The sequence below is a fragment of the Fukomys damarensis genome, unplaced genomic scaffold, assembly GCF_012274545.1.
Source record: "Fukomys damarensis isolate Sample0158 unplaced genomic scaffold, DMR_v1.0_HiC HiC_scaffold_16, whole genome shotgun sequence".
Taxonomy (NCBI): domain Eukaryota; kingdom Metazoa; phylum Chordata; class Mammalia; order Rodentia; family Bathyergidae; genus Fukomys; species Fukomys damarensis.
The window spans coordinates 30,196,290-30,221,033 of NW_022900928.1; the positions used below are offsets into that span (position 1 = coordinate 30,196,290).

General features: G+C 35.8%; 1 protein-coding gene and 1 pseudogene across 2 annotated transcripts in view; both read left to right on the forward strand.

The window, feature by feature from the left end:
• Positions 1 to 22,578, forward strand: part of Acer3 (alkaline ceramidase 3) — a 123,785-nt gene extending 101,207 nt beyond the window's left edge. For both annotated transcript variants that reach the window (XM_010614359.3, XM_033764232.1), the window contains 5 exons: positions 7,674 to 7,732; positions 17,626 to 17,727; positions 19,988 to 20,092; positions 20,941 to 20,986; positions 21,413 to 22,578. In XM_010614359.3, the coding sequence (XP_010612661.1) occupies positions 7,674 to 7,732; positions 17,626 to 17,727; positions 19,988 to 20,092; positions 20,941 to 20,986; positions 21,413 to 21,466 (366 nt within the window). In that variant the 3' untranslated portion in view covers positions 21,467 to 22,578. The remainder of the gene's footprint in view (positions 1 to 7,673; positions 7,733 to 17,625; positions 17,728 to 19,987; positions 20,093 to 20,940; positions 20,987 to 21,412) is intronic.
• LOC104856425 lies at positions 14,805 to 15,720 on the forward strand (annotated as a pseudogene).
• Positions 22,579 to 24,744: the final 2,166 nt, after the last annotated feature.

The following is a 24,744-nucleotide window of genomic DNA, read 5'->3' on the forward strand; positions in this document are numbered from 1 at the left end:
GAAAAACCATCAGCCAACATCATATTGAATGGCCAAAAACTGAAAACCTTCATGTTAAAATCAGGAACAAGACAAGGATGCCCACTATCACCACTTCTCTTCAATATAGTTCTGGAAACATTAGCCACAGCAATTAGACAAGAGAAAGAAATTAAAGCAATAAAGATAGGAAAGGAAGAAGTTAAACTATCATTATTTGCTGATGATATGATACTCTACATTGAAGATCCAAAAAACTCCACCAAAAAACTTCTAGACTTAATTGACAGATTCAGTAAAGTATCTGGATACACGGTGAATAACCAAAAATCAATAGCCTTTCTATACACAAATAACAGACAGACAGAAAGAGAAATAAGGGAAAAAATTCCTTTTACAATAGCATCCAAAAAAATGAAGTATCTAGGAATCAATCTAACAAAAGAAACAGAAGATCCCTACACTGAAAACTACAGCACTCTAAAAAAAGAAATCGAAGAGGATATAAAAAAAAGGCTCTTCTCTTCTAATGAGGCCTTGAGTCACTATCTTGTTTACTCGTACCAGGCTTCCATACACTCTCTTTTAAGCTTATCTTGGAGCTGGATAGAAAGAAATGTGTGCTGCTATATGCTGGCTTAACTAGGGGTTACACAGCGGTTAGGGTCTCACAAGGAAAGGTAAGAGTTGGTAGAGTCCTCTCAGAATCTCTGGCTGGGCAGGTTGGTGACAATTACCAGACCAATTTGAGAAGACTAGGAGAAATAACCTGCTTTGTCTTGTGTAAAGACACCAACAGAGAGTCAAGGAAAATGAAACAGGCAAAGATGTTCCAAATACAGACACAAGATAATCCAGAAAATGACCCTAATGAAACAGAATTCAAAACAACTGTCATAAAAATGGACAATAACTGAACTAAATAATTCACTAGAGTGGTTGAATGGCAGACTCGGTCAAATAAAAGATCAGGATTCATAAAGACAGGTCACAATACATAAGAGGAGCAAAAAGAAAAAAGAATTAAAAAGGGTGAAGAATGGTTAAAGGAATTACAGATACTTACTACCAAACAGACTAATATATGTATCATGAGAGTCAGAAGGAGAAGAGAAAGGACCAGCAAGCCTATTCAAGAAATAATGGCTGGAATTTTCCAAAAGCTAAGGAAGGAAACACCAAGTTCTAGGAAGTTCAAAGGATAATTAATAAGCTGACACCCCCGCAAAAAAAATCATGCCTAGACAGTCAGGATTGCCAAAAGTCAAAAAAAAAAAAAGTTTTTAAATCAGCAAAGGAAAAGCATTTGTCACATTTTAGGGAACCTCCTTGAAACTATCCACAGATTTTTTTCAAATGAAATCTTAACAAGCAAAAAGTTGATAAGATGATAAATTGAAAGGGGCAAATGAAAAGAATTCAACCAAAAATACTTCACATGGCAAAACTCTCCTTCAAAAACAAAGAAAAATTAAAGACTTTCCCAACCAAACAGAAGCTGAGATTGTATCTGCCTTAATAACAAATACTAAAGAAAGTTCTTCAGGTTAAAATGAGATAGTGTTAAGTGACAACACAGTAGCAAAAGAAAGTATGAAACTCATTAGTGTGGGTAAATATGGAGACAGATCCAGACTGCTGTAGTACCAAAATGGGAAGACAAATCATTGTAATTCTAATATAAAAGATAAAAGCATTAAAAATAATTATAAAATACATATTTGAGACAATATGAAGAGATGTAAATTGTAACAACTAACAGAGAGGGTAGTAGGAAGAATTAAAGGGCAAAGGTTTTTATATATGATTGGACTTAATTTACTAACAAAGCAGACTTTTGTAGCCTAGCACATTGACACATGCCTATTATCCCAGCTACTCAGGAAACTAAGGAAGGAAGTTCACAAGTTCAAGGCCAGCCTGGTTAACTTAGCAAAAGATTGTCTCCAAATTTTAAAAATATTTTTGAGGTTTGTCTTTGGAGATAGGGTCTCACTTTATAGGCCCGACTGACCTCAAACTTTTACTCTTCCTGTCTCAGCCTCCTGAATACTAAGATTACAGGCTGTGCAATTATGCCTAGTAAAACTTTATTTTTAATTTTTTTCTTTTAAAGGTCTAGGGTTATAGCTCCATGGTAAAGCATTTGCCCTCTGGCCTCAATCCCCAGCAGAGAAGAAGAATAGGAAGAGGAAAAGCGGAGGAGGAGGAAGAGAACATAACTGTTACATGTTTTATTATAGCTCTTTGGTAATGAGAAAGAATATCTACAAAAATTGCACAAAAGAAAAACAGAAAGGGGGTTGCACATTATTGCAAAATATCAACAAAATAACAAAAGAAAACAGCAAGAAAGAAAAACGCTAATAAGACTAATAAAAAGCAATCAACAAATTGGCAATACTAATCCTTCCCTATTAACAATTTAAAAGGAAAGACATGGGGAGGGAAGTAGCCCATCTGTAATTCTATTACTCTGGGAGGCTGACACAGGAGAATCAAAAGTTTGTATTCTACTAGGGCAGCTTAGCAAGACCCTATCTCAAAAAAAGTCCAAAAGAGGGCTGGAACATAGCTCAGTACAAAGGTCCTGGGAGGGTCAGGGAAGAAGCTCTGTGGTGCTGTACCTGCCTGGCAAGCACAAGGTCCTGAGTTTGATCCCCAGTACAGGAAGAAAAAAAAATGAAAAAATCCCAAAGGCCCTGAGTTCAGTCCCTAGTACCAAAAACAGAAAAAATAGAGTGCCTAAATGTATTTTTAAATACTATATGTTGCCTATAGGACACTTACATTAGAGTCAGAGACTGTACATGGGACACAAGTGAAAGGATGGAAAAAGATGCTCAGTGCAAGTGGTAACCGGAAGAGAACAGGTTGACAGTACATAGGTCAGACAGCCAACCACACTTGAATTAAGAAACTGTTACAAGAAGCAAAAAAAAAGTCAATCCACCAGAAAGATATAACTAAATATGCACCCAGTATCTAAATATGTAAAACAAAGAGTCATAGAAATGAAGGGAAAGTTAGCAATAAGAAGGGACTTTAATACCTCATTTTCAATATGGGTAGAATATCCAGACCAAAAGATCAATAAGGAAAGAGCTGAACTGGAAACTTCATAAGTACACTGAGATCAAGTGAAGCCAGCGGATACAGAATGACCACACAATCCTTAGGAAACTGTTAAACTCAAAAGGGATAGACAGAGTGCAAGTAGAAGGACAAGATTATATCCCCTTAACAGCAATGGGGTCTCACTTTCCCTCGAAACTACTGATCCTCGAGTGAGGCACAATGATAGAAAAAAAGAACATTAAGAAAAAAGAAAAAAATGATAAAAGAAGAAATCTGAGTCAGGGCAGGAGCAGAACAGAAAGGGATATGAGGGACAATATGGTGGAGCAAGAGACTGAGTTGGTGAAAGAGGACAGAAAAAAGAATCTAGAGTGAAATGAAGAAAAGAAAAGAACAAAAAAATGACTTTGAAGGGCCTCTTTCAGACTATATCTCTGCCGTCACAATACACATCATGTGCAGCCATGTACAGAACCAAATCCCCCTATCTCAGCTAATGTCCTATGGAAAGATTAAAGGACAATAATAATAAGTGCTACAGGAAAAAAAATTCAATTCATGATTTTTTAAAAATCTCAACACTAAAATTAGAAGGGGTCTTGTTAATCTAATAAAGATTATTTTAAAATATCTATAGCAGGGCTGGGGGTTTTGCTCAGTCATAGCATGCATGAGGCCCTTGCTTTGATCACCAGCACCAAAAAATCAACAACAACGAACTATAGCAACATAATACTTAATGGTGAACCATTATAGCTTTCCATTTGAGATTAGGCATGAGATTACAATGTCCTTTTGGTTTTTGGTTTTTTGGTTTTTTTTTTTTTTTGAGACAGGGTCTCACTATATAGTTCAGGCTGGCTTAAACTCACTATGTAGCCCAGGCTGGCCTTAAACTCCCAGAGATCCTCCTGACTCAGCCTTCCAACTGCTGGGATTACAGGCGTGCACCACCACTCCTGGCTACAGTGTCTTTTATTACCAGTTCTATTTCTGAAAGTGTTGGCCTATCCAGCTAGGCAAGAAAAATAAAATTATTGAATTGAAAAGAATGAAGAAAACTTGTAAAGATGTGGAACAAAAAAAAAATACATGTTGGTTGGAAAATAAATAGTATGACCACTTTAGAAAACAGTAGCTTTTTTAGTCATTTTGATAATGCTGGAAAATACACACTATGTTGTATAAAATGCTGTATATACATCTATCAGTTACCTTCCTGGATATATACCCTAGAGAAACTTTATAACTATACATTGATATGTGAATAAGTTTATAATAGTGAAAATGTTCATCAAGTAAATACATTGTAGATAAATAAATGGGTATTTCAATCCAATTAAATAATACACTGTACCTATGGTAGAGGTGTAGTACTTGCTTGGCATACATTAGGCCCTGGGTTCAATTCCCAGCATGGACCAAAAATAAATAAATAAATAGTATGTAGCATCAAAAATGAGTAACTTCAGGGCCAGGGATTTAGCTCAGTGGTGCTGTGCCTGACTTGCAAACTCAAGCTCAAGGTCCTGAGTTTGATCCCTGGTATAAATAAATAAATAAATAAATAACTCGGGTTGGGGATGTAGCTCAGTAGTGCTACACCTGCCTGCCTAGCAAGCACAAGGTTCTGAGTTCAATCCCCAGTACTGGAAAAAAAAAAAGAGGAAGAAAATGAATAACTCATGACCATGACCATATAAAACATAACTGAATCATAAAAGACAAGACAACTGCAAATGCATATAATACTATTCTATTGTAATATGAGATTCAGGTTCATTTAAATTCTATTAAAATTCAAAATAAACAGTATTATTTACAAATGAGTATTTAGGTGACCAGTTTTATTATTAAATGCTGTATATAAAAAAGTATTTATTGGGCTGGGTATGTAGCTCAGTGGTAGAACATTTGCCTAACAAATGTATAGCCCTGAATTCAATCCTCAGCACCATAAATAAAAAAGGGAATGGGAGTTCTTTTTTAAAAAAATGTTTATTATGTAAAGTCAAGAGAGTGGTTTCCTCTGAGGAGGAAGGCAGAGAGTTTGATTGGAAATAAACACATAAAGGATTTCTGGGCTCTTAATAGGAATCTATTTCCTAACCTGGGCAGTGTTACCAAATCAGAGGTCTTGTCCAGATTCTTGATGTCCTGAACAAGGAATTGAGCAGAACACCCAAAAGGAGGAGCAAGATCAAAATTTATTGAAAATGAAAGTGCACTCCACTGGGTTAGAGTAGGCCAGTGAGAAGAGCTCAAGACCGGAAAGAGGCTTGGTACTGAGGGTTTTAAACTTTAGGTTTTGCAGTGGGATTAAAAGGTTGGTGTGATGGCTTGGCCCCTGAGGAAGCTTGGATCTGCCCCTCTCTCAGGCAGTAAAGTATGGTTTTTGTTCTTTAACCTTTTATGGCCCTTAAAAGAACTGTCAGGACTTCAAAGGGGGGGGGCATCAAAACTGCATAGTCATTGACATGGTAATTAGAGCTGAGTCAGCCAAGGATTGCTGGAAACCACTGGGCTTATGCCTAGAGCCTTACTGTGTATAAACAAGGTTACCTGGTTACTTTCTCCCATTGTGTTTAGACCTGGGTACCCTCATCTTGAGCTAATGTTTAACTCACAAGATAGGTCTAGCCCAGAAAGCAGGCTCCAAGGCAGAGCCCCCTCTTCCTTCTCCAGCCAATTTCTTTAGCTATTTCCTGCCTCAGAGGTACTTTCCTACTGTACAGTTGTAGTCTGTGCAGGTGTGGGTTGGTTGGATTTTTTTTTTTTTGTATTTAATATTTAGCACTTAAATGTTCCCACTAGGATCAATTTTTTAAGTAGTGATACCCACCCAATGTTCAATATAGATGAAAAGAGGAGCCAAATCTCAGAAGATGTGGAAGCAAAGAGCATAGGAAAATAGATTTAATCTTGGTCAAGAAGAAATGGGCACCTCTTTTCTTTGGAGACTAGGAATGGGAGAAAGAATACGGGGGGTGGGGAAGAGCCATATGATTGCAGAAATCTTTGAGAGAATTAAAAAGAATCGGGATTTATACTGTTATAAAATGAGAAATACAACTTTGCTCAAAGTAAAGTTAAAGAGAAGGAAAGGAGCTAGGAAATTACCTTTTCTTTGGGTTTTGAAAGATATTTAAAATCTGATGTAACCAGAATTTAACTTGGTATTGAACTTCATATGTTTTGTTTTTGTTTTTTTTTGTACCGGGAATCAAACTCGGGTTATTGCACTTGCAAGGCAGGTGGAGGAACCACTGAGCTAAATCCCCGGCCCATTCTGATATTTTTTATAAGCAGGATCTTAATATTTTTCTCAGAAGTTAGCATGACTTAATTATATCATTGCAATTACTTTTTTTACTATATTACTTTTATTGGTGCATGTTCATATTCCTTGTGGGGAGTTATTATGTGTACCTAACACATCTTAATTCTTTTTTTCATCCCCTTCCTCTCTCCTTTTTAAAATGTAATGAGCCTGGCAGGTGGTACATGCCTGTAATCCCAGCACTTGGGAGGTTGAGGCAGGATTGCCACGAGTTCAAGGCCAGCTAGGACTATATAGCAAGGACTATATATCTCAAAAAAAAAAAAAAAAAACCAGTGTAATGAAAGGCACCTCTCTCTTCAGGGCTTACATTCTGTTTTCTTTAAATGTGTACTTTAAATTCTCGGTAATAATTTTACTGACACATCCTGAAAATTATTTTTTTGTGACGAAAGTCATCAAACTTGCAACCTGCCCTGTGTATTAGACATAACCTCCAGAACCTGATAAGCCAGAATCTGCCAGGATAATTGCTTTCATCTGTTAGCTTAGAAAGCAGAGACTATTTCCCACCAATACTTTATGTAATAAGGATGAGACTCCATTGACAGCAAACTTCCTTCAAATCATGGTAGAAAACAGAATCAATCTGTATTATCATATACAACAGCAAGTGAATAAATGAGAAAATGAAGAACCTTAAGTTATTGCTAAGGAAATGGCAATGATGCAGAATTCCTGGGAATATGTGATACCTTTTTTTATTTAAGTTTGTGCATTACCATAATGATTAAGATGTTTTTGGGCCAGGATTTAACTCAGTGGTGGTGCTGCCACCTGCCTGCCTGCCTCACAAGCTCAACGTCCTGAGTTCAGTCCTGGTACCAAAAACAAAAAAAAAATATTTTCACTGTAATTTCAACTCACTATAACAATTAAAGGACAACAGAAGGGAATCAAGTCTATAACTCTCAAATACTTTATTTTTATTTTTATTTTTGGTACTGGGGTTCAAGCTCAGGACCTTGCACTTATGAAGCAGGCACAGTGCCACTGAGCTAAATCCCTAGCATATACTTTATTTTTCAAATCAAGGTGTATATACATATGATTGGATAGCTTTTTCCTTTGGTTTTAGTTGAGTTGTTGTGGATTAAAATAAGAGTGTGCAGAAGCAAAGTATGTCTTGTAAAATAAAATTTCTGTGTTCCAAAAAAATGCAATGAAAGATAATAAATGTTTACATTTAGTCGAAAGCGCTAATTTGAGTGGCAAAATATACTTCCTTTGCCAAAGAATAATGATTGTACTGACTTCATTTTTCTTTCTTGTTCAGGTTATGTATGGAATGTTGGTCTTTACATTAGTACTTCGATCTGTTTATATTGTTACATGGTAAGTACCTTGGATCATCATCCATCAATACTATGATTAAAGTATATCTAGACTTTATAACAGTATATCTTGCTGGGCATGCTGGCACATGCCTGTAATCCCAGCACTTGGGAGGCTGAGGCAGGAGGATCACTGTGAGTTAAAGACCAGCCTGGGCTACATCATGAGTTCCAGGTCAGTCTCACTACAAAGTGAGACCCTGTCTCAAAAAACCAAAACAAACAAACAAACAAAAAAAAAAAACCAGTAAATCTTGACCCTAAACTGAAATAACAAATAAAACCCAACTAACTCCAGCAGGCATATTGATAGAAACCTGTAACTTGACATTTTTTATAGTATATGGAATGCTAGTTTTTCAGGCAAGTTGTTAATTGGCATCATGTAAAAAACATGAGCTTGAAAATTAAAACTTGAGGAAAGCTGTGTATGATGGCAACTTTTTGAATATGTATAACTGACTAGGATATTAGACTTTGAACAATACTACAGTTTTTAAAAATTGTTGTTAATGTTCTGAAACTTACTAGGAAATCTGCTTTACATAACACTTCTTAGTGAAGAATATTGTCACAAAGAAATATTTGGGTTCCATGACACATCATTTGGGAAATCACCATAATCTTTTTCATAAGAGTTAATGGAAATGAAATAACATTCATGAGAGTACCTTACTTAAGTCCTAGCCATACAGCGGTTCCTCAGTAAAAAAGTGGTGTGATTTGTTTGTTTATTCTTTTTATCTGGTTGTTTTTCTCTTGTAAATAAAGTTTTCATTTTGAGATAATTATAGAAATGTGCGTGCATTTGCAATAAATAATAGAGATCCTCATATCCTTTACCAATTGTCTCCTATGGTAGCATGTTACAAAACTATAATACAGTATCCCAACCAGGATTTGACATGGATACAGTCAAGATGCAAAACATTTCCCTCAATGTAAGGATCCCTGTGTTACCCTTTTCTAGCCACACCTACTTTTTTCCCACCCTCCACTCCCTATCCTTAACCACTGGCAATTACTAATCTATTCTCCATTTTTATAATTTTTAAATTTCAAGAATATTATATAAATGTAGTCATACAGTGCGTAACCTTTCAAGTTGTGTACTTTGCTGACTATGTCAATAGTTCATTGCTTTCTATTACTGAGTAGTATTTTATGGTACAGATGTATCTCAACCATTCATCTATAGGGTGACATCTAAATTATTTACAGTTTGGGGCTATCATAAATAAAGCTGCTGTGAACATCTGTATGTTTTTTGTGTGGATTTAATTTTCATTTTTTTAATAAAAGCCCATAATAAAATTGCTAAGTTCTTTGGAAATTGTATTTTTTAGTTTCTTGTCAAAACTGTTGAATCTTTTCTAGAGTAGCTTTACCATTTTTACATTCCCATCAAGAATGTTTGGGTGATTCAGTTCTCTGCATCCTCACCAGCATTTATTGTTGTCACCATTTTATTTCAGCAATTCTAATAGATGTGTACCACCATCCTACATTTTGCATTTCTCTAGTGGTTAATAGCATTGAATACACCTTTATGTGCTTATTTACTATTAATATGTCCTCTTTGGTGAAATATCTGTTTATGTCTTTCCCCATTCTCTTTTTTTGTTCATAACAAGAGTTAATAAGAGGGCTAGGGATTTAGCTCAGTGGCACTGCCACCTGCCTCATAAGCACAAGGTCCTGAGTCTAATCTGTAGTATAAAAAAAACAGAATTAATAAGAATAGTATTCAGGGTGTGTTAGTAATATTGCTTCATTCCTGATATTGATGATGTAATAACTCTTTGTCCCATGGGCATTGCTTAATGTGTCTCAAATTTTATTGCTCTTTTAAAAACATCTTTGTTTAACTATATTTTTCATCTTTTCAGTTTCACTAATTTCTTCTCTTTATTATTTCTTTCCTATTGCTTGCTGTGGGCTTGTTTTGCACTTCTATTTCCAAGTTCTTAAGGTAGAACTTTATATTATTGATTTCAGACTTCCCACATTCCTCATAATATTTTGGATGTTATAAATTTCCCTCTAAGTACTGTATTAGATATGTGTCACAACTTTGCTGTACTTTAATTTTCAACCAGCTCAATATATACATATATATATTTTTTAATATCCCATGAGATTTTTTTTCCTGGACCTATAGATTACTTAGAAGTATATTGCTTAACATTCAAACGTTTGGATATTTTCTTGTTACCATTCTTCTTGATTTTTCATTTGATAACATTATACATCAGAGAACATACTAGTGTGATTTCTTTTAAATTTGTTGAGATTTACTTTGCTATACCAAGAATATTTATGCCAAGGATATCTTGGCATATGTTCCATGTGTCCTTGAAAAAAATACGTATTCTGAGCCAGATTCTGGAAGGCTGAGACAGGAGGAACAAAGTTTCAAGAAAGTCCAGACTAGGTGACTTAGCAAGACCCTGCTTCAAAATAAAAAATGAAAAGGGATGGGTATGTAGCTCAGTGTGACGGTCATGGAATCAAACCCCAGTACCACCAAAGAATAAAATGTATTCTGCTGTTGTTGAGAGAAATTGTCTATAAATGTTGACTAGGTCCTGTTACTTATGTCATGGTTCCCCCAAAACCACCCTCAGATACAGTGATTGACTAGAAGGGTCCAAAAAACTTAGTAAAGCTATTATACTTAATGATTATTATTATCTACAGATTAAACTGATATAGTATTGTTTAGAACACCAGCCAAACACAAACTGTTGTTCACTATAGATCATACTAGCACAAACTACCATGACTCAAAATGTGAAGTATACAAAGTCTTTCACTGCACAGAATTTTTCAAGGAATCAGATGTTATCTCACATGAGTTAGTCAAGGGCCAGTCTTTTCTCTGGAATGTGCAGTGTTTGTGCTCCCCAAGCCTACTCTTTAATGCACAGTGGTATTGTTGAGTTTTATATTGTTGATTTTCTATCTAGTTCTATCAGCTGTCAAGAGAGGAACAATAAAGTCTCCGAACACGATTTAGGATTTGTGCCCATTTTCTTTCTGTGAGTTTTTGTATCCCATGCAGCACTATTTTGTTTTGTTTTTTGGTACCAGGGATCAAACTCAGTACTTTATGCTTAAGAGGTAGGTGGCAGCACCACTGAGCTAAATCCCTGGCCAAGCTCTGCTGTTCGGTGTACAGAATTGCTATGGCTTCTTGTTGGATTGATCTTTTTGTCATATAATATCTCTATGCGTCTAGTAATTTCCTTTGCTCAGAAGCTGGCAGGAGGCATTCCAGAAGTTTGTGGCAGGAGGTTCTCAAGTTCAAACCCAGCTTGGACAATTTAGTGACCTGTCTCCCCACCCCACCCCAGAAAAGGGTTGGGAATATTGCTCAGTAGGAAGCCCCTGGGCTCAGTCCCCAGTAGCACTAAATAAATAAATAGGGCTGGGGATATTTAATTTCTACTACCACCAAAAAAAAAGAAAATTAACAGCAACCTTGTGAAATAAAGACACATTTCTTCCATCTACCTTGCCACCACTTCTTTTTCTGTATCTCTATTTAGTAATTATTTCAGTTAGCATTGTTTATTGTTTACTTGTCTATCTGCCCAACCACATTGTGAACTTCTTAAAGTTTTGGTTAATTTGGTAATCCCTAGAACATAATATCTTGTGTATCCAAAAATATCAACTAGAAAAACATTTTTTGAGACAGGATCTCACTATATAGTCTAGGCTGACCTTGAACTCACTGTGTACCTCAGGCTGGCCTCAGACTCATGGCATCCTCCTGCTTCAGCTTCCCAAGTGCTGAGATTACATCAATTAGAAATTTTAAAACTGCTGTTTAGTTTTTTAAATATGCCTGAGAAGACATTTGAAAATCCTTCCTGTAACAAAATATAATAAATGCTTTAAAAAAACCAACTAGATAAAATACAATCCTTTAAATGTTGAGCTGAACTCAAAGGAATATAAAGAAAATTCCAAGCCAGGCATAGTGGCACATACCTGTAATGCCAGTGCTGTAGGAAGCTGAGGCAGAAGGATCAAAACTGATCCCAGCCTGGGCACTTAGTAACTCAGTGAGACCCTGTCTCAAAATAAAAAAGATGTTACAATGTAGCTCAGTGCAAAGGCCCTGGGTTCTATCCCCAGTACTATGAAAAAAGAAAAAAGAAAGAAGGGGAGGAAGGGAAGGGCAAGTGGGGAAAAAGGAAGGGAAGGAAAAGAAAAAAATTCCACGCATCACATCTAAAGAAGCAGCTGCAGACTAAAGTGACAAGTGAATGCTTAAATCATAGCCGACTTGAAGGCATTTGAAGATACCACGAAATCGGAGCCTTCACCTTCAATACCCTCATAATTCAATATCCTGATAATTTTTGACATGTTTAAGGTGGGCAGCTGGAACTGTTTTTCTGTCATCATGCACACATACATAAAACCCCAGTACCATCACAGAGTTATATACTCAGTGAAGGGCTGGGCCAGAAAAAAAAATTTGCTCTCCAGTAAAAGAAGAGAGTAATGCAACTTGTCATTCAGCCCTCTGTTTTAGGTAGAAAAAAAATGACTCCTCTGAGAATTTGTAAAGGATGGTGCCCTTGAGGTGCCACGGTGCCCCCACCTAAGAGTGTAGCTGTTCCCAAGTCTCTCCTGGATGCAAGGACCAAGTGATGCTTGTTTTTCAGATTAACACCAAGTACTACTTACTGCATCCCTCTCCAGCCAGAGTAGGCACAGTCCCAATTCTGTGCAGGGAACAGAATATCTATGACACAGCTTTCTGGAGTATCCATTTTACTGAGATTTGGAAGAAACAAATTTAGATGACTTTAGAGAACCATCTCTACTCCCTAACAAACAGGGAAGAAAAGTCAGAGAAGAGCATCAGAGAGCAAAGAGCCCTAAGAAGTTCAATTTCGTCTCTGTAATTTTCTTAGTCTCAGTAAATGACAAGAGTCTCCTTAGGAAAAAATACCATTTGATGGTCCAGAAGACCATGGCTTTTCAGTATATGGTGGTCATTTATAGAGTGAGGGGTTGAGCTGAATATCTCGAGATGAAATAAGAAAATATTAAAATTTTAATGTTATTTTATCTAATTACTATATATCTTTCTGGTTATGGTTTATAACATGAAGTATACTAATATAACTATCTATAGTTTATAAATAATTATACATAAAAAAGAAATACATATGTCTTTATTGTAGGCCATTCAGAATTTCTACAAATGGAAGTCAAATATATACACATAATAATTCAAAAAACACAGGAAGAAATAAACATCCATAAGCAAAAGATAGGAAAAACAAAAGAACTCCCTCAAATCGGATGCTGATGCATAATGGAACTATTTAGAAAATGTTTGATGAAATAAATATAAAGTGAAAATGAGGTCAAGTAATGAGAGATTATTAAAAAGTGAAAAACAGGTTATGAAAGAGGAACTGGCATGAAAAATAAAATCATTGAAATAAATTCAGTGGAAAAGTCAAAAGAAGATTGACACAGTTAAAGAAAAACTTAAACAGGAAGACAAGTCTAAAAAAAAATACACCAGAAAACATCAGAGAAATAGGGCTGGGATGTAGCTCAATGGTACCATACCTTACCAAGTGCAAGGTCCTGAGTTTGATCCCCAATACCAAGAAAAAAAAATCAGAGAAATAACTTATGTCTAATTACAGTTTCAAAAAGAACAGAAAAAGTTTTTTTAAAAAATAGATAATAGGTGAGAATTTTCTATAATTGATAAAACCCACAATTCCATCTTCAAGAACAACAACAAATCTTAGCAAGATAAAAGAGAATCTTTCTGAAGTACAGCAAATATGAGAGATAGCCCTCTTCAGCATCATTCCAACCTTCTTAAAGTCAGTCTTCCTGTGCTATAGGTAATAAGAAGTTAATATTTCCCATATATCCTTTGCAGGTAAGATTTCGTATAGCATTCTGGTTCTGCCAATCACATGTATTCACATGAGACTTGAAAACCAAACTCAGGAAGGGAGAAGAGATGGTTATATTTAAGGCATCCACTTATTGGTGTGGATCTAAAATATGCCTAGTGACTGGAGCAAACAATTGTGATGGCAGCTGCTTGATCTGTGATACCAGGTAGTATAGTTGGTTCAAAGGCTTCCCAATCCTAATTGTGACAAAGAAAATTTTCATTTGGGTGTGGTTTATAATATTTGAAGTATACTTACACAACTATATAGATTTGTATGCAGCATTGAGCATTAGTCATTCCAGAACAGTCTTCATTTTGTTCATTTAGCATTTTTGTTAGGAGTAAAAGTATAAAATTACTTTCTACTTAAAAGAGAATTGTTTCTGTTATTGCAATTAGATCCAGATAGATACTTAGAAAAAAAACCTACTGATGTTGCTGAAACTCAAAATTCATAAAAGCATCTAGAAATAAGACATGATACTAATAGAGGACTAATAATTGATCTACTGCAGACTTACTAGCACCAGCAGTGGAAGCCAAAACACAGCAGACTGTTATCTTCATAGTGCTGAAAGAAATAACCATCAACTTGGAATTCTATACCTAAATATCTTTTAAGAGCAGGGTGATATAAAGGTACTGAAAGACAAACAAAAATTGAGTTCAACAATACAAATTTATTCATAGTTTTGTGTTCTGCAGTCAAGCACAATCCAAAAATATTGAGTAGAAAATTCAAAAAAATAAACAATTCGTGTTTTAAATGAGAAGCTAAAAGTGTAGCTAAGGATAAAAATGTATAATAATGTGAAATAGGAAGAAAATGTCAGAAGGGGAAGTGGGAGGTATAGGGGAAAGGAATAAATATAAGAAAAAGGAAAAAACAGAAACTAAGTTTTTGTAAATAAGCAGGGGTGGAGGGGTTGACAGGAGGACAAGGGGAATGGGAAAAAATAAGAACCAAGATATATCATGTAAAGGTACAAATTCCCAATGATGACCATCATCATTGTATACCTAAAATGTACCAGTAAAATTAATGAATTTTTTAAAAGATATTTTAAAAATTTAAAACATAAATATAATTGTCAAAAAGAGTCCCTTTTAATGTTAGACTTTCATGGCTTTAGGAAGCAGCATTTGCCATGATGGCCAGGGGATTCTGGTAGCCAACCAAGAGTGATATTTCAAGTGAACCATTGAGCTGAGCCAGCTTAGAAGAGGGAGCAAGAGCCAAAGTGACCAGGGCAATGGCCAGGGAAACTCACTGTACCAAGTTAGTTACTTGGACAGATAAGTGCCTAATACCAGCATGCAAGACACAGACCAGATCCTGATGGGGAAGTCCTGCTGGCTGTTGTTTTAGGTTTCCTCAGACAGATTCCCATGAACCTCCTCAGAATACATGGCAGGCAGTGTTATCTCCATCTTCCCTATTATAATTGTGTGTATGATGGACTGGCAACCCATTCAGGCACTTATGACCATTTGAGCCACTTTGCAGATGCTGGAAACCTCAAGCGAGAAATTTCTTCAGGTTTTAGTCTACTTCATTGGGACCCTAATGGGTTTGGCACTGGCTGTTTACAAATCCAGTTCATCAGACTTTTGTCTACATTTGCATCAGACTAGTTGCTTTCATTGAGCCCAGGAGAGGAAGGAGTTCAGTGGTGGAGAGAGGACTGCTTTTGGGCATTGGAGAAAGAGGCACTCAGTGCCTACGTACCTGAGCCTCATTTACTTCCTTAAGCCCAGTGGTCCCTAAGTGTACTCTTTAGATAAGCACTCACATTGAAAAGAACCAAAAAGATCTCCATGGTGAGGAGACAGATCCTAGAAGAACAACCTGCCTTTTACTACAAACATAAAGAAACTATACTGCGACCCCTGGATGAAAATAAACTTTATGATTATAGTGCAGAGCAAAACAACAAATAAAACCAGAACTACATGTAACAAAAGAATGGTTGCTGCGAGATCAAGAATCATACCAGCATCTCCTTTCAATATTCAGTGGTTGAAAGCCGAGCATGGTAACACACACCTGTGATCCCAGCACTCAGGAGACTGAGGCAGGAGGATCTCCATGAGTTTGAGACAAGCTTGGGCTACATAATAAGTTTAAGCCCAGCCTGAATTATATAGTGAGACTCTGTCTTCAAAACAAAACAAAAACCAAATGCTGGTGGGATTTTTGTTTTTAGTTTTCAACCATTACAAATAAAGCAGCAATGAACATTCATGATTAAGAGCTTGTTTAGAAATAAGCTTTCATTTCTCTTGGGTAAATAGGAGAGGGATGGCTGGGATGTATGGCACTTGAATATTTGACTTCTTAAGATAATGCCAATTGTTCCCCTCTTTTTTGTGGTCTTGGAGATGGAATGCCTTATACATTCTAAGAAAGAACACCAGCTCTCCAAAATGTTTTCCTAAATGATGGCACCAGTTTCCATTTTCATCAACCATGCATGAATGTTCGTTCCAGTTGTTTCACATCTTCATCAATGCTTTTTGTGTCAGTTCTTTTCACTTTTGCTGTTCTAGCAGTGATATTTTACCACTGTAGTGGTATTTCACTGTTTTTAATATTCATCCCATTAATGACTAATCCAGTTGATCATGTTTTTATGTACTTATTGCCATCCATATGTCTTCTCTATACAGTGTTTCTCTGCCTGGCTGCCCTTGAACTCACTGTGTAGCCCAGGCTGGCCTCAAATTCATGGAGAACCTCCTGCTTCAGCTTCCCAAGTGTTGGGACTACAGGTGTGCCACCACATCAGCTCCATTAGCTTTTGGACAAATAAACAAATTGTGTTATATCCATACAATACAGTGCTACTCAGAAATAAAAGGGAATTGAATAATGATACACTAAACAGCATGGATGAATCTCAAAATGGCAAGTGAAAGAAGCCATACAATAAAGACTATAAATTATATACTTCCCTTTTTAAAATAATGCAGAATAAACTTTTGGAGGTGATAAACATCTTTGTTATCATAAATGTGAGGTAGTTTCGTGGATATATACATGGGTATTTATCAGAGGTATACTTTATACAGCATACAATTTAGCTCATGAAAGTGATAAAAAATGAATAAGCTGCTGTTACTATTTTCACTAACTTACCATGCTTCAGTTTTCCCAACAGTGAAGTAAAAAAATACTTGCCTCAATGGTTTATTAGAAAACTTGGTGGACAGAGAATATATATACAAATACCTAGTCCAAATAGTATTTCATGTCACTCTTCTTTTATCGGGCCTTATTTTTCTGCAAAGCTTTTATCACCATTATGCATTTATTTACTTGTCTACCTCCCTGACTATAAGTTCACTGAGATCAGAAACATCATCTTCACTCTCATAGGCTTAGAACAATACATGGCACATATTAAGCACTCAGTACATATTTTTAAGTGATTTAATGAATATTTATGTGGGTATAACTTATAGTCTGCCAGAGCATGTGTCTCAATCCACATTAAATCTAATCAACCATCCTCCTATCTCTTCTATGACACCGAAAAAGTTGCTGGATGCTTGTGCATTACCTCACTGAAATACTTAGCAAAGTCTTTGTGGCTCATTCTTTCTCAATACCTTTTAATGGCTAAAAATATTTAGCAGATACACAGATTTAGGAGGTTAATGTAGGAAAATCACTTGAGCCCAGGAGTGCAAGGCCAGACTGGCCAATAAAGGAAGACCTTGTTTCTATAAAATGTATGTGTGTGAGTGTGTATGTGTGTATGTCTGTGTGTCTGTATCTGTATCTGTATCTGTGTGGTGTGTGTAGACATACGTAATTTAAGGAATTTAATATTTTTTCTCAATGCTAATAAAAACCTTTCCTTCTCATGAAGTGCCGGCTTCAATCTCTGATCATGTTATGACTTAGAAATTTTTCATTCTGCTTTCTTTTTTCCCCACAGGGTTTATCCATGGCTTAGAGGACTAGGTTATACATCCTTGGGTATATTTTTATTGGGATTTTTATTATGGAACATAGATAACATCTTTTGTGATTCACTGAGGTAAGATATATTTTTATTCCTTGAGAAATATTCATGGACGCATTCTACCAAACAATTTCATAGGCATATAGAAATACCAATGCCATAAAATGGCATTTTGATAGTGTTGACATTTAGAAAGTATGGACAGTACAATAAAGTTAAATTCTAGAAATAACCTTTTTAAATTACCTAAAAGTTTGAAACTGAGAGTATTTCATTACCTCTGAAGGCTTTGAGTCTTTTGTGTGTATGTATCTTTCATACATGCCTAATCTGTTTTGTTGAGTAAATAAAAATGATTTGTATTAAGCATATGAAATACATGTATATAAATTTTTACTTTTGTATGGTTAGTGTCTTTTTCTAAGAAAAGATTAGTGTTCCTTTTACCATCTTGTCAGCAATTATGTATTGATAAATTTGAATCTTAAATTTAGGACTCTGGACTTTTGTCAGTAATATGCTATCTTTCTGGGCCTCAACTTTACTAAAGTCAGTGTTTTAAATAGATTAAATTATTGGGTCACTCCAACTTAAAATTCTGTGACCTGTCAATTTTGCATAAATGTGGAGGACAGGCGGAATATATCAAATAGCACCACAGGATAGTTCTGAGTCAGCAAAATTCAGACTAGGGAAAATTACAGGTGGAACCATCTCATCTCTACAGCAAATACAGGGGCAGGGAAGGGGGTACACAGAATGGGACATATGGATAAGAAACTTAACAAATATATTAACCAGATGCAATGTGTTAGGCTTTTCTTGAATCCTGATTCATATAAACCAACTGTAAAAAACAAAAATAAAAATATCTGAGAAATCTGGAATTCTGGTCAATAATTAAATATTGATGATATTAAGGGATTATTATTAGTTCAGGTGTAAAGATGGTATTGTGGTCAGGTGGTCATTTTAAAGAAGTTTTATCTTTGAGAGATACATACTGAAATAAAGATAAAATGATACACTATGTGGGACTTCAAAATAGCATGGAAGGAGAAATGGATAAAAATTTAGATGACACAGATTGAACTGTAAATTGATAATCCTTGCTCTTGGGTAATAAATGTATTATTTTTTGTGTACTTGTGCACATGTGTGAAAGTCCCCATAGAAAAACATTGAGTAAACTTAGACTTTAAGTGTAGGCAAACAAGTAATGCATCTTACTTCAAAAACTAAGATCTAAGTATATGATTCTAAATCGAGAATAACAGCAGAACCCCCAATAGAGCTTTGATACTGCTGAGTCATCCCCTGGCTAGGAACCACTAACTTACAGTGCAGGCTCTTACAGATGGTAACTGTCTCAAAAAGTCATGGGTCTATTGAGAAAAATAATTTCACACATCAGGTTGGTTTTTCTCCTCTAAGAAATGTTAAGATAGTATACACTTAATCAAAAAAATCTATACTGTCAGATCTAGCTGTGCCACCAGCTGAGTAATTTGGGTAGCTAAATTAACTCCCTGAATTTTAAATTCCTAATCTGTTAAGAAAAGCTAATAATAGCTTCCTCAATGAATCACTGACTATGAGATGAAATAATAGATATTGAAGATAGGGTGTGGTTTTTTTGTTGTTTTTTAGACAGCGTCTCACTATGTAGCCCAGGCTGGCCTAGAACTCATGTCAGTCCTCCTGCCTCAGCCTTCCAAGTGCTAGGATTACAGGTTTGTATCACCACACCTGACAAATATTAAAGAATTTTATAGACTATATAGTTCTATACCAAGTGGTAAGAGAAGCACATATCCATTTTCTCAAGTGGCTAGCTAACTAGATAAGTGTTTCCCAAAGTAGATTCTAGAAAATACTTGTTCCATGAAGTGATAATAAGTATTACCTGAAAAAAACAAGTTCCATGGATTAGTAGTTTACCTTTAAAAAAATGAAGATGAACTCCTTCATATATGGTAGGACTTTTCAAAGACTTCAACCTATTACTATATATTAGAAGTCTTTTTAGTAGGGCAGTATGGCCAGGGATTTAGCTCAGTGGTTCCAGTGCCTGCCTGGCAAGCACAAGGACCCAAGTTTGATCCCCAGTACTTCCCCCCAAAAATAGGGCAGTAAACTCTATAATGTTTCTACATTAATTTGAATATAGAGTTATTTGTAGTAGAAGTTCCTACTAGAAATTATATTTCTCAGGATACACTGTAGAAAACAACACAGTGGACTGAGGGAAATTAGATAATTGACATATTTTCGAATGGTATTTCAAAATACTCTTAACACTGTCAGCATTTAACATGGCAACCTGCCCCCATAGGAACTTTCGAAAGAAGATGCCACCTATCCTAGGTGTTACCACGCAGTTTCATGCATGGTGGCATATTTTAACTGGCCTTGGTTCTTATCTTCACATCCTGTTCAGGTAAGAAACATTTAAATCTGATATTGGAGGGGTTTTGTGTTTTTTTTTTTTCTCCTTTGAATAGGATGATATAAGTATAAAATGTTAGAGACAGAATTAGGAATTTATGTTCCAGCTTTGCTTCTGACACTGGATGACATTAAGAAATCCCTTTTTTGGGATTTTATTTTTAATTTTTATTTTTTATTCTTATTAGTACATGATTGTAGTACATAATGATTACATTCATTGTAGGGAGTTGGTATATGTACATAACAAATCTTAATTCTCTTTATTTCCGCTTCCCCTCACTTCTCTCCATCTGCCCCAATCTTTTACTCTCCTTCCCATTTGCAAAAGATCTTGTCCTTGTTTCTATTATCTCTTTTATTTTGCTTTTTAAATTACTTATACTTTGGATTTCTCATATAAAAGAAACCATGTAATATTTAAGCTTGTAGTCTCACTTATTTCACTTAATACAATTGTCTCAAGGTGCATTCATTTTCCTACAAATGACTCAGATTTATCCTTCTTTTATGGCAGAGTAGTACTCCATTGTGCTCAATTTTCTCATCCTCAAGTAAGGATATGAATCAGTAGTGTGATATGAATCATATCCAGCATTGGTGGAATGCTCACTACTAAATTATAAACATCCTAAGGTCATTTCCCTGCCTTCCTTAGCATCTTACCAAGTGCTTTGCAAAGAACATACTCCAAAAAATAGTTACTGAATGAACAAAAGATACATCAATGTTGTTTTTTCTTTATGTATACAAAGGCACTCTGATTAAATTTGTCAGTAAACTAGTTTTCAGGGATTAAAAATTAGCCTGAAGAATTTTCCCCTTCCCCTTCTCTTTCAGTTTATATACAAGAACACTTTACCTGAGATACAGGCCAAAAGTGAAAGTAAGTCTGCATCCTTGCTGGGTGGGAAGAGTGTGGGGTTGTGTTTTGGCAGGGAGGGTATTGGGAGGATGGGACTGATGGGATGTACGAGAAGAAAGTGGGTGTGGAGAAGTTGTGGAGCAAACACAGACTTTGGACCAGGTACATTATATGGTGTTTTTAAGGATTAGAGATAATTGCTTACCTCCATGCTTGACAGATTTATAGATACCTAATACATTTCATAAATTAAATGAAAATAGTGTCCAAGATCTGGTGCAAGGAGCTTGGTGGAAGAGTATGCTGTGTTTAGGCTACTTAATACCAAGGTGGTCTAGCAAACCTACCATGTATATAGTCATAGCCCAGTGGATTATTTTCCTTATTGATTTCAGGGATAACAATGTAGAGCAATTCTCTCATTTTGTCCTAACTTGTTTTTTACAGTTTTTCTTTGGAATATGGCCAGTGATCATGTTTGAGCCTCTCAGGAAGCACTGATGATTATTCCATGAAGAGAACAAAAAATACCTGCATATGCCTAACAGGATGATAAGAAATCCTTAAAAATCTACATATTAAAATACACCATGACCATCGCAACAGAGGAGTGACTTAGACTGGTGCTGCCAACCACACAGAGAATGAAGAATTAATCCGGGTTGGTGTTTTGCACCTGGCTTTGTCTTATTTGTCCTCCTCATCTTCATCCTGAGGTGTTTATAAAGAAACAGATAGGATTTATATTTATGCTTAGAGTGCTGGGGAAATTGAGCTTTTTTTAACAGGTTAACAGCTTGTGCTGGTCATAGGAAATTAACTATTTTCTCTTTTTTGGTAAGGATTGCATGTGAACTATATCTTTTTTTAACATTAAATAAGGAAAACAGTCAGTAAGGATGGCAGTGCCCAATGTCCAGATGGTCACTTGTGAGCCAGCATTAAGCTGTGTCAGCTTTGGTTTCTGCTGTTGTCATGTTAACCTCATAGATGGCTTTCCAAGATTAAAACACACACACACACACACACACACACACACACACACACACACACACTCTCTCTCTCTCACAAACTAGTTATGGATTTCTAGGCATTTTTTCCATCATCTGTCTCAGTGCTAGTCAGAATATCATAAAAAGGCTCAGACCTGCCCCTGGGTTCTATACTTGTCATTTCCCAGAATTTGCTATGAGCTCTGGGGTGTAAGAGCAAATGGAACAAATAATAGCAATGGATCTAGTATCCCTTCTGAAGCTTCACCAGAATACCTAGAAAACACTACACCTCCAGCCAGTTAAAAGTATTTGCTTTGTTTCCTTTGGCAGATCTTTAAGTTGCCACTGTTTTTATGTTAAGGGAAACATAACTGATGGTCTAGCCACTCATATTCTACCCTTATAGCCTAACTTATTTGAAATTATCAGACAATGTCAGAAAATTAAGGCTTTTTATATTGTACAGTATTTTCCAGCTTTCAGAGGGGCCATGGTTATGCCCAGAGAAGTATGTCAAGTTAACTGAAGTAAAATGGTCAGGATCCTAGTTACATAAAGTTTTTTTTGTTGTTTGTTTGTTTGTTTTTGTACTGGGGATCAAACTCAGATCCTTGCACTTGCAAGGCAGGCGGCAGAACCACTAAACTAAATTCCTGGCCCTGCTCCTTCATTTCTAATTGTTTATGTTTTCATTTCCCCTGTGGTATGGGGGGTCAAACTCAGGGCTCTGCACATGCTAGGCAGATACTCTACTATTGAGCAACATCTCCAGCTCCAACTTCATTTTTTGAGGGAAATAGATACAAGCATTGAGAACAGCTCTAACTTATAACTTGCAAAACAGTCCAAAGTTGGAGTGATAAGAAATAGCAGTAAAATATCATTGTAAAGTATCTAGTTCTAATTTGTTTGAATGTATAACAAATTGAATTATTTTTCACCAAAAAAAAATGGACAAATACAGTAAGTCCCTGTTCAGGGAAAATTTTTGAAAGTTGGATTCATTTGAAAGTCTGACAAAGTGAGCGTTATATACCTTTGATATAAATATATAATGTAAAGCATAAAAAAACAAACAGAAAAATACAGTAAGTCCCCAACTGTACTGTACTAATTTATACTATCCTCCTGTACAGTAAACACACAGCAACACAACTCAACTTGTGACAATGTCTGGCAGACACATGTGGTACACACCTGTAATCCCACCTACTTGGCAGGCTGATGCAAGAGGTTTGTGAGTTCAAGGCCAGCCTGGGCAACTTAGTAAGACCCTTAAAAAAAGGAAGATTGGAGTGTGTCATGATGCTAGCCTATTGAATGCTTGCCTAGCCACACAAAAGGCCCTGGTTTGATCCGCAATGCCACAAAAACAAACCTGTTTTGCTGATCTTGACTTCCAACTCCATTCACTTGTAATACTTTGGGTTATTACTTTTAATTCATTTGTTTCACACCATTATATTTTTACACTGTTCAGTCAAATATTCTTCTGAATAAAGAATCCATATATAGGAATAAAGCCACATCCTTCATCACAATACCAATTTGTAAGACTGAGTTTCTGCAGTGTTAAAGTCAGACTAAGAGTATGGAATGTACCCTGAGACTGACATCATTTAGAGCAGTTTGTTGAATGTACAATTCAGATACCACCATCTATGGTCAATTGTTGAATAAAATATTTCTGTACCTCACTTATAGAGGTATTTGCATCCCTGAGTAATATGCAAGACTACAACCAATTCTGTAGAGATCTTTATTTCTTTTGGGAGGACAGACAGCATGAAAGCTCAGAATAACATTTCAGATGTGTTGAGCAGAAGATGAAACCAGACTTTAATTTTCCTAGTCAATTTGTGCCTCTCAATAAAAAATGAAGTGGTACCTTCAGACTTTGTGCTACATTATATTGAAATCACTGTTGATATACAGGCTACTGCTAATTCACTTTTATTTCCATAGTTTTGTTTTTCCCTTCTTGGATTATGCCTTGACTTAACAAGGTTAAATGCCCACCCACCCTTCCCTTCTGTTTGCTTAGAAAACTTCCTGTTAACTAGAATGTACAGAAAGCCTGTTTCCTACTAAGCAAATAATGGTTTGTTTGCAGATGTAAAAGGTCTTCATCTATAAGCCCAGAGCAAATTACATTTTAAAAAACATTAATTCGTGAGGATATGAAAGATGCAATTTGCTTGCATGCTTGAATATGCTGTATTACAATTTTTCACTCTAGAAAACTAAAAAGTTTGACTTTTTTTAAAGGGAAAATTAGGTAAAAAGTGTATTGTCCTGATTGGTCACTTTACCCACTCCCTCCCAATCTTGGCACCTTCATAAACTATCCCTACCACCTGATGATTGATGATTAACAGAAAGATCATTTGTTTTTAATAATCTCTAAATAGGAACCCATAGAGTGACATTTGGTTGATAAAAGTAGTTCAGAGATAATGATTTTGCCATAATGCAAAATTCCAGGACAGTCTAGGCTTTCCTTGTACAAAGAAAGTTTTTCTTATATTAAAGAAAGAGATATCTGTCAAAGAAGCTTCAGTACTCAATGCATGGAAATTTTCAGAGCCTGTTATAATACCAGCACCTTCTGAATTTAGCCAGTGCCCTTTAGTGTGTGTAATAATTAACCTTTCTTATGAGTCCTATGGCTTCCATATTACTTTGCTTTTGAAAGCAATTATTTGTTACAAATTAAAACTCCTGGCTGTACATTTCAGTGACAGGATACTCTTGTGGTTTATGATGTACTACTGTATACGCATT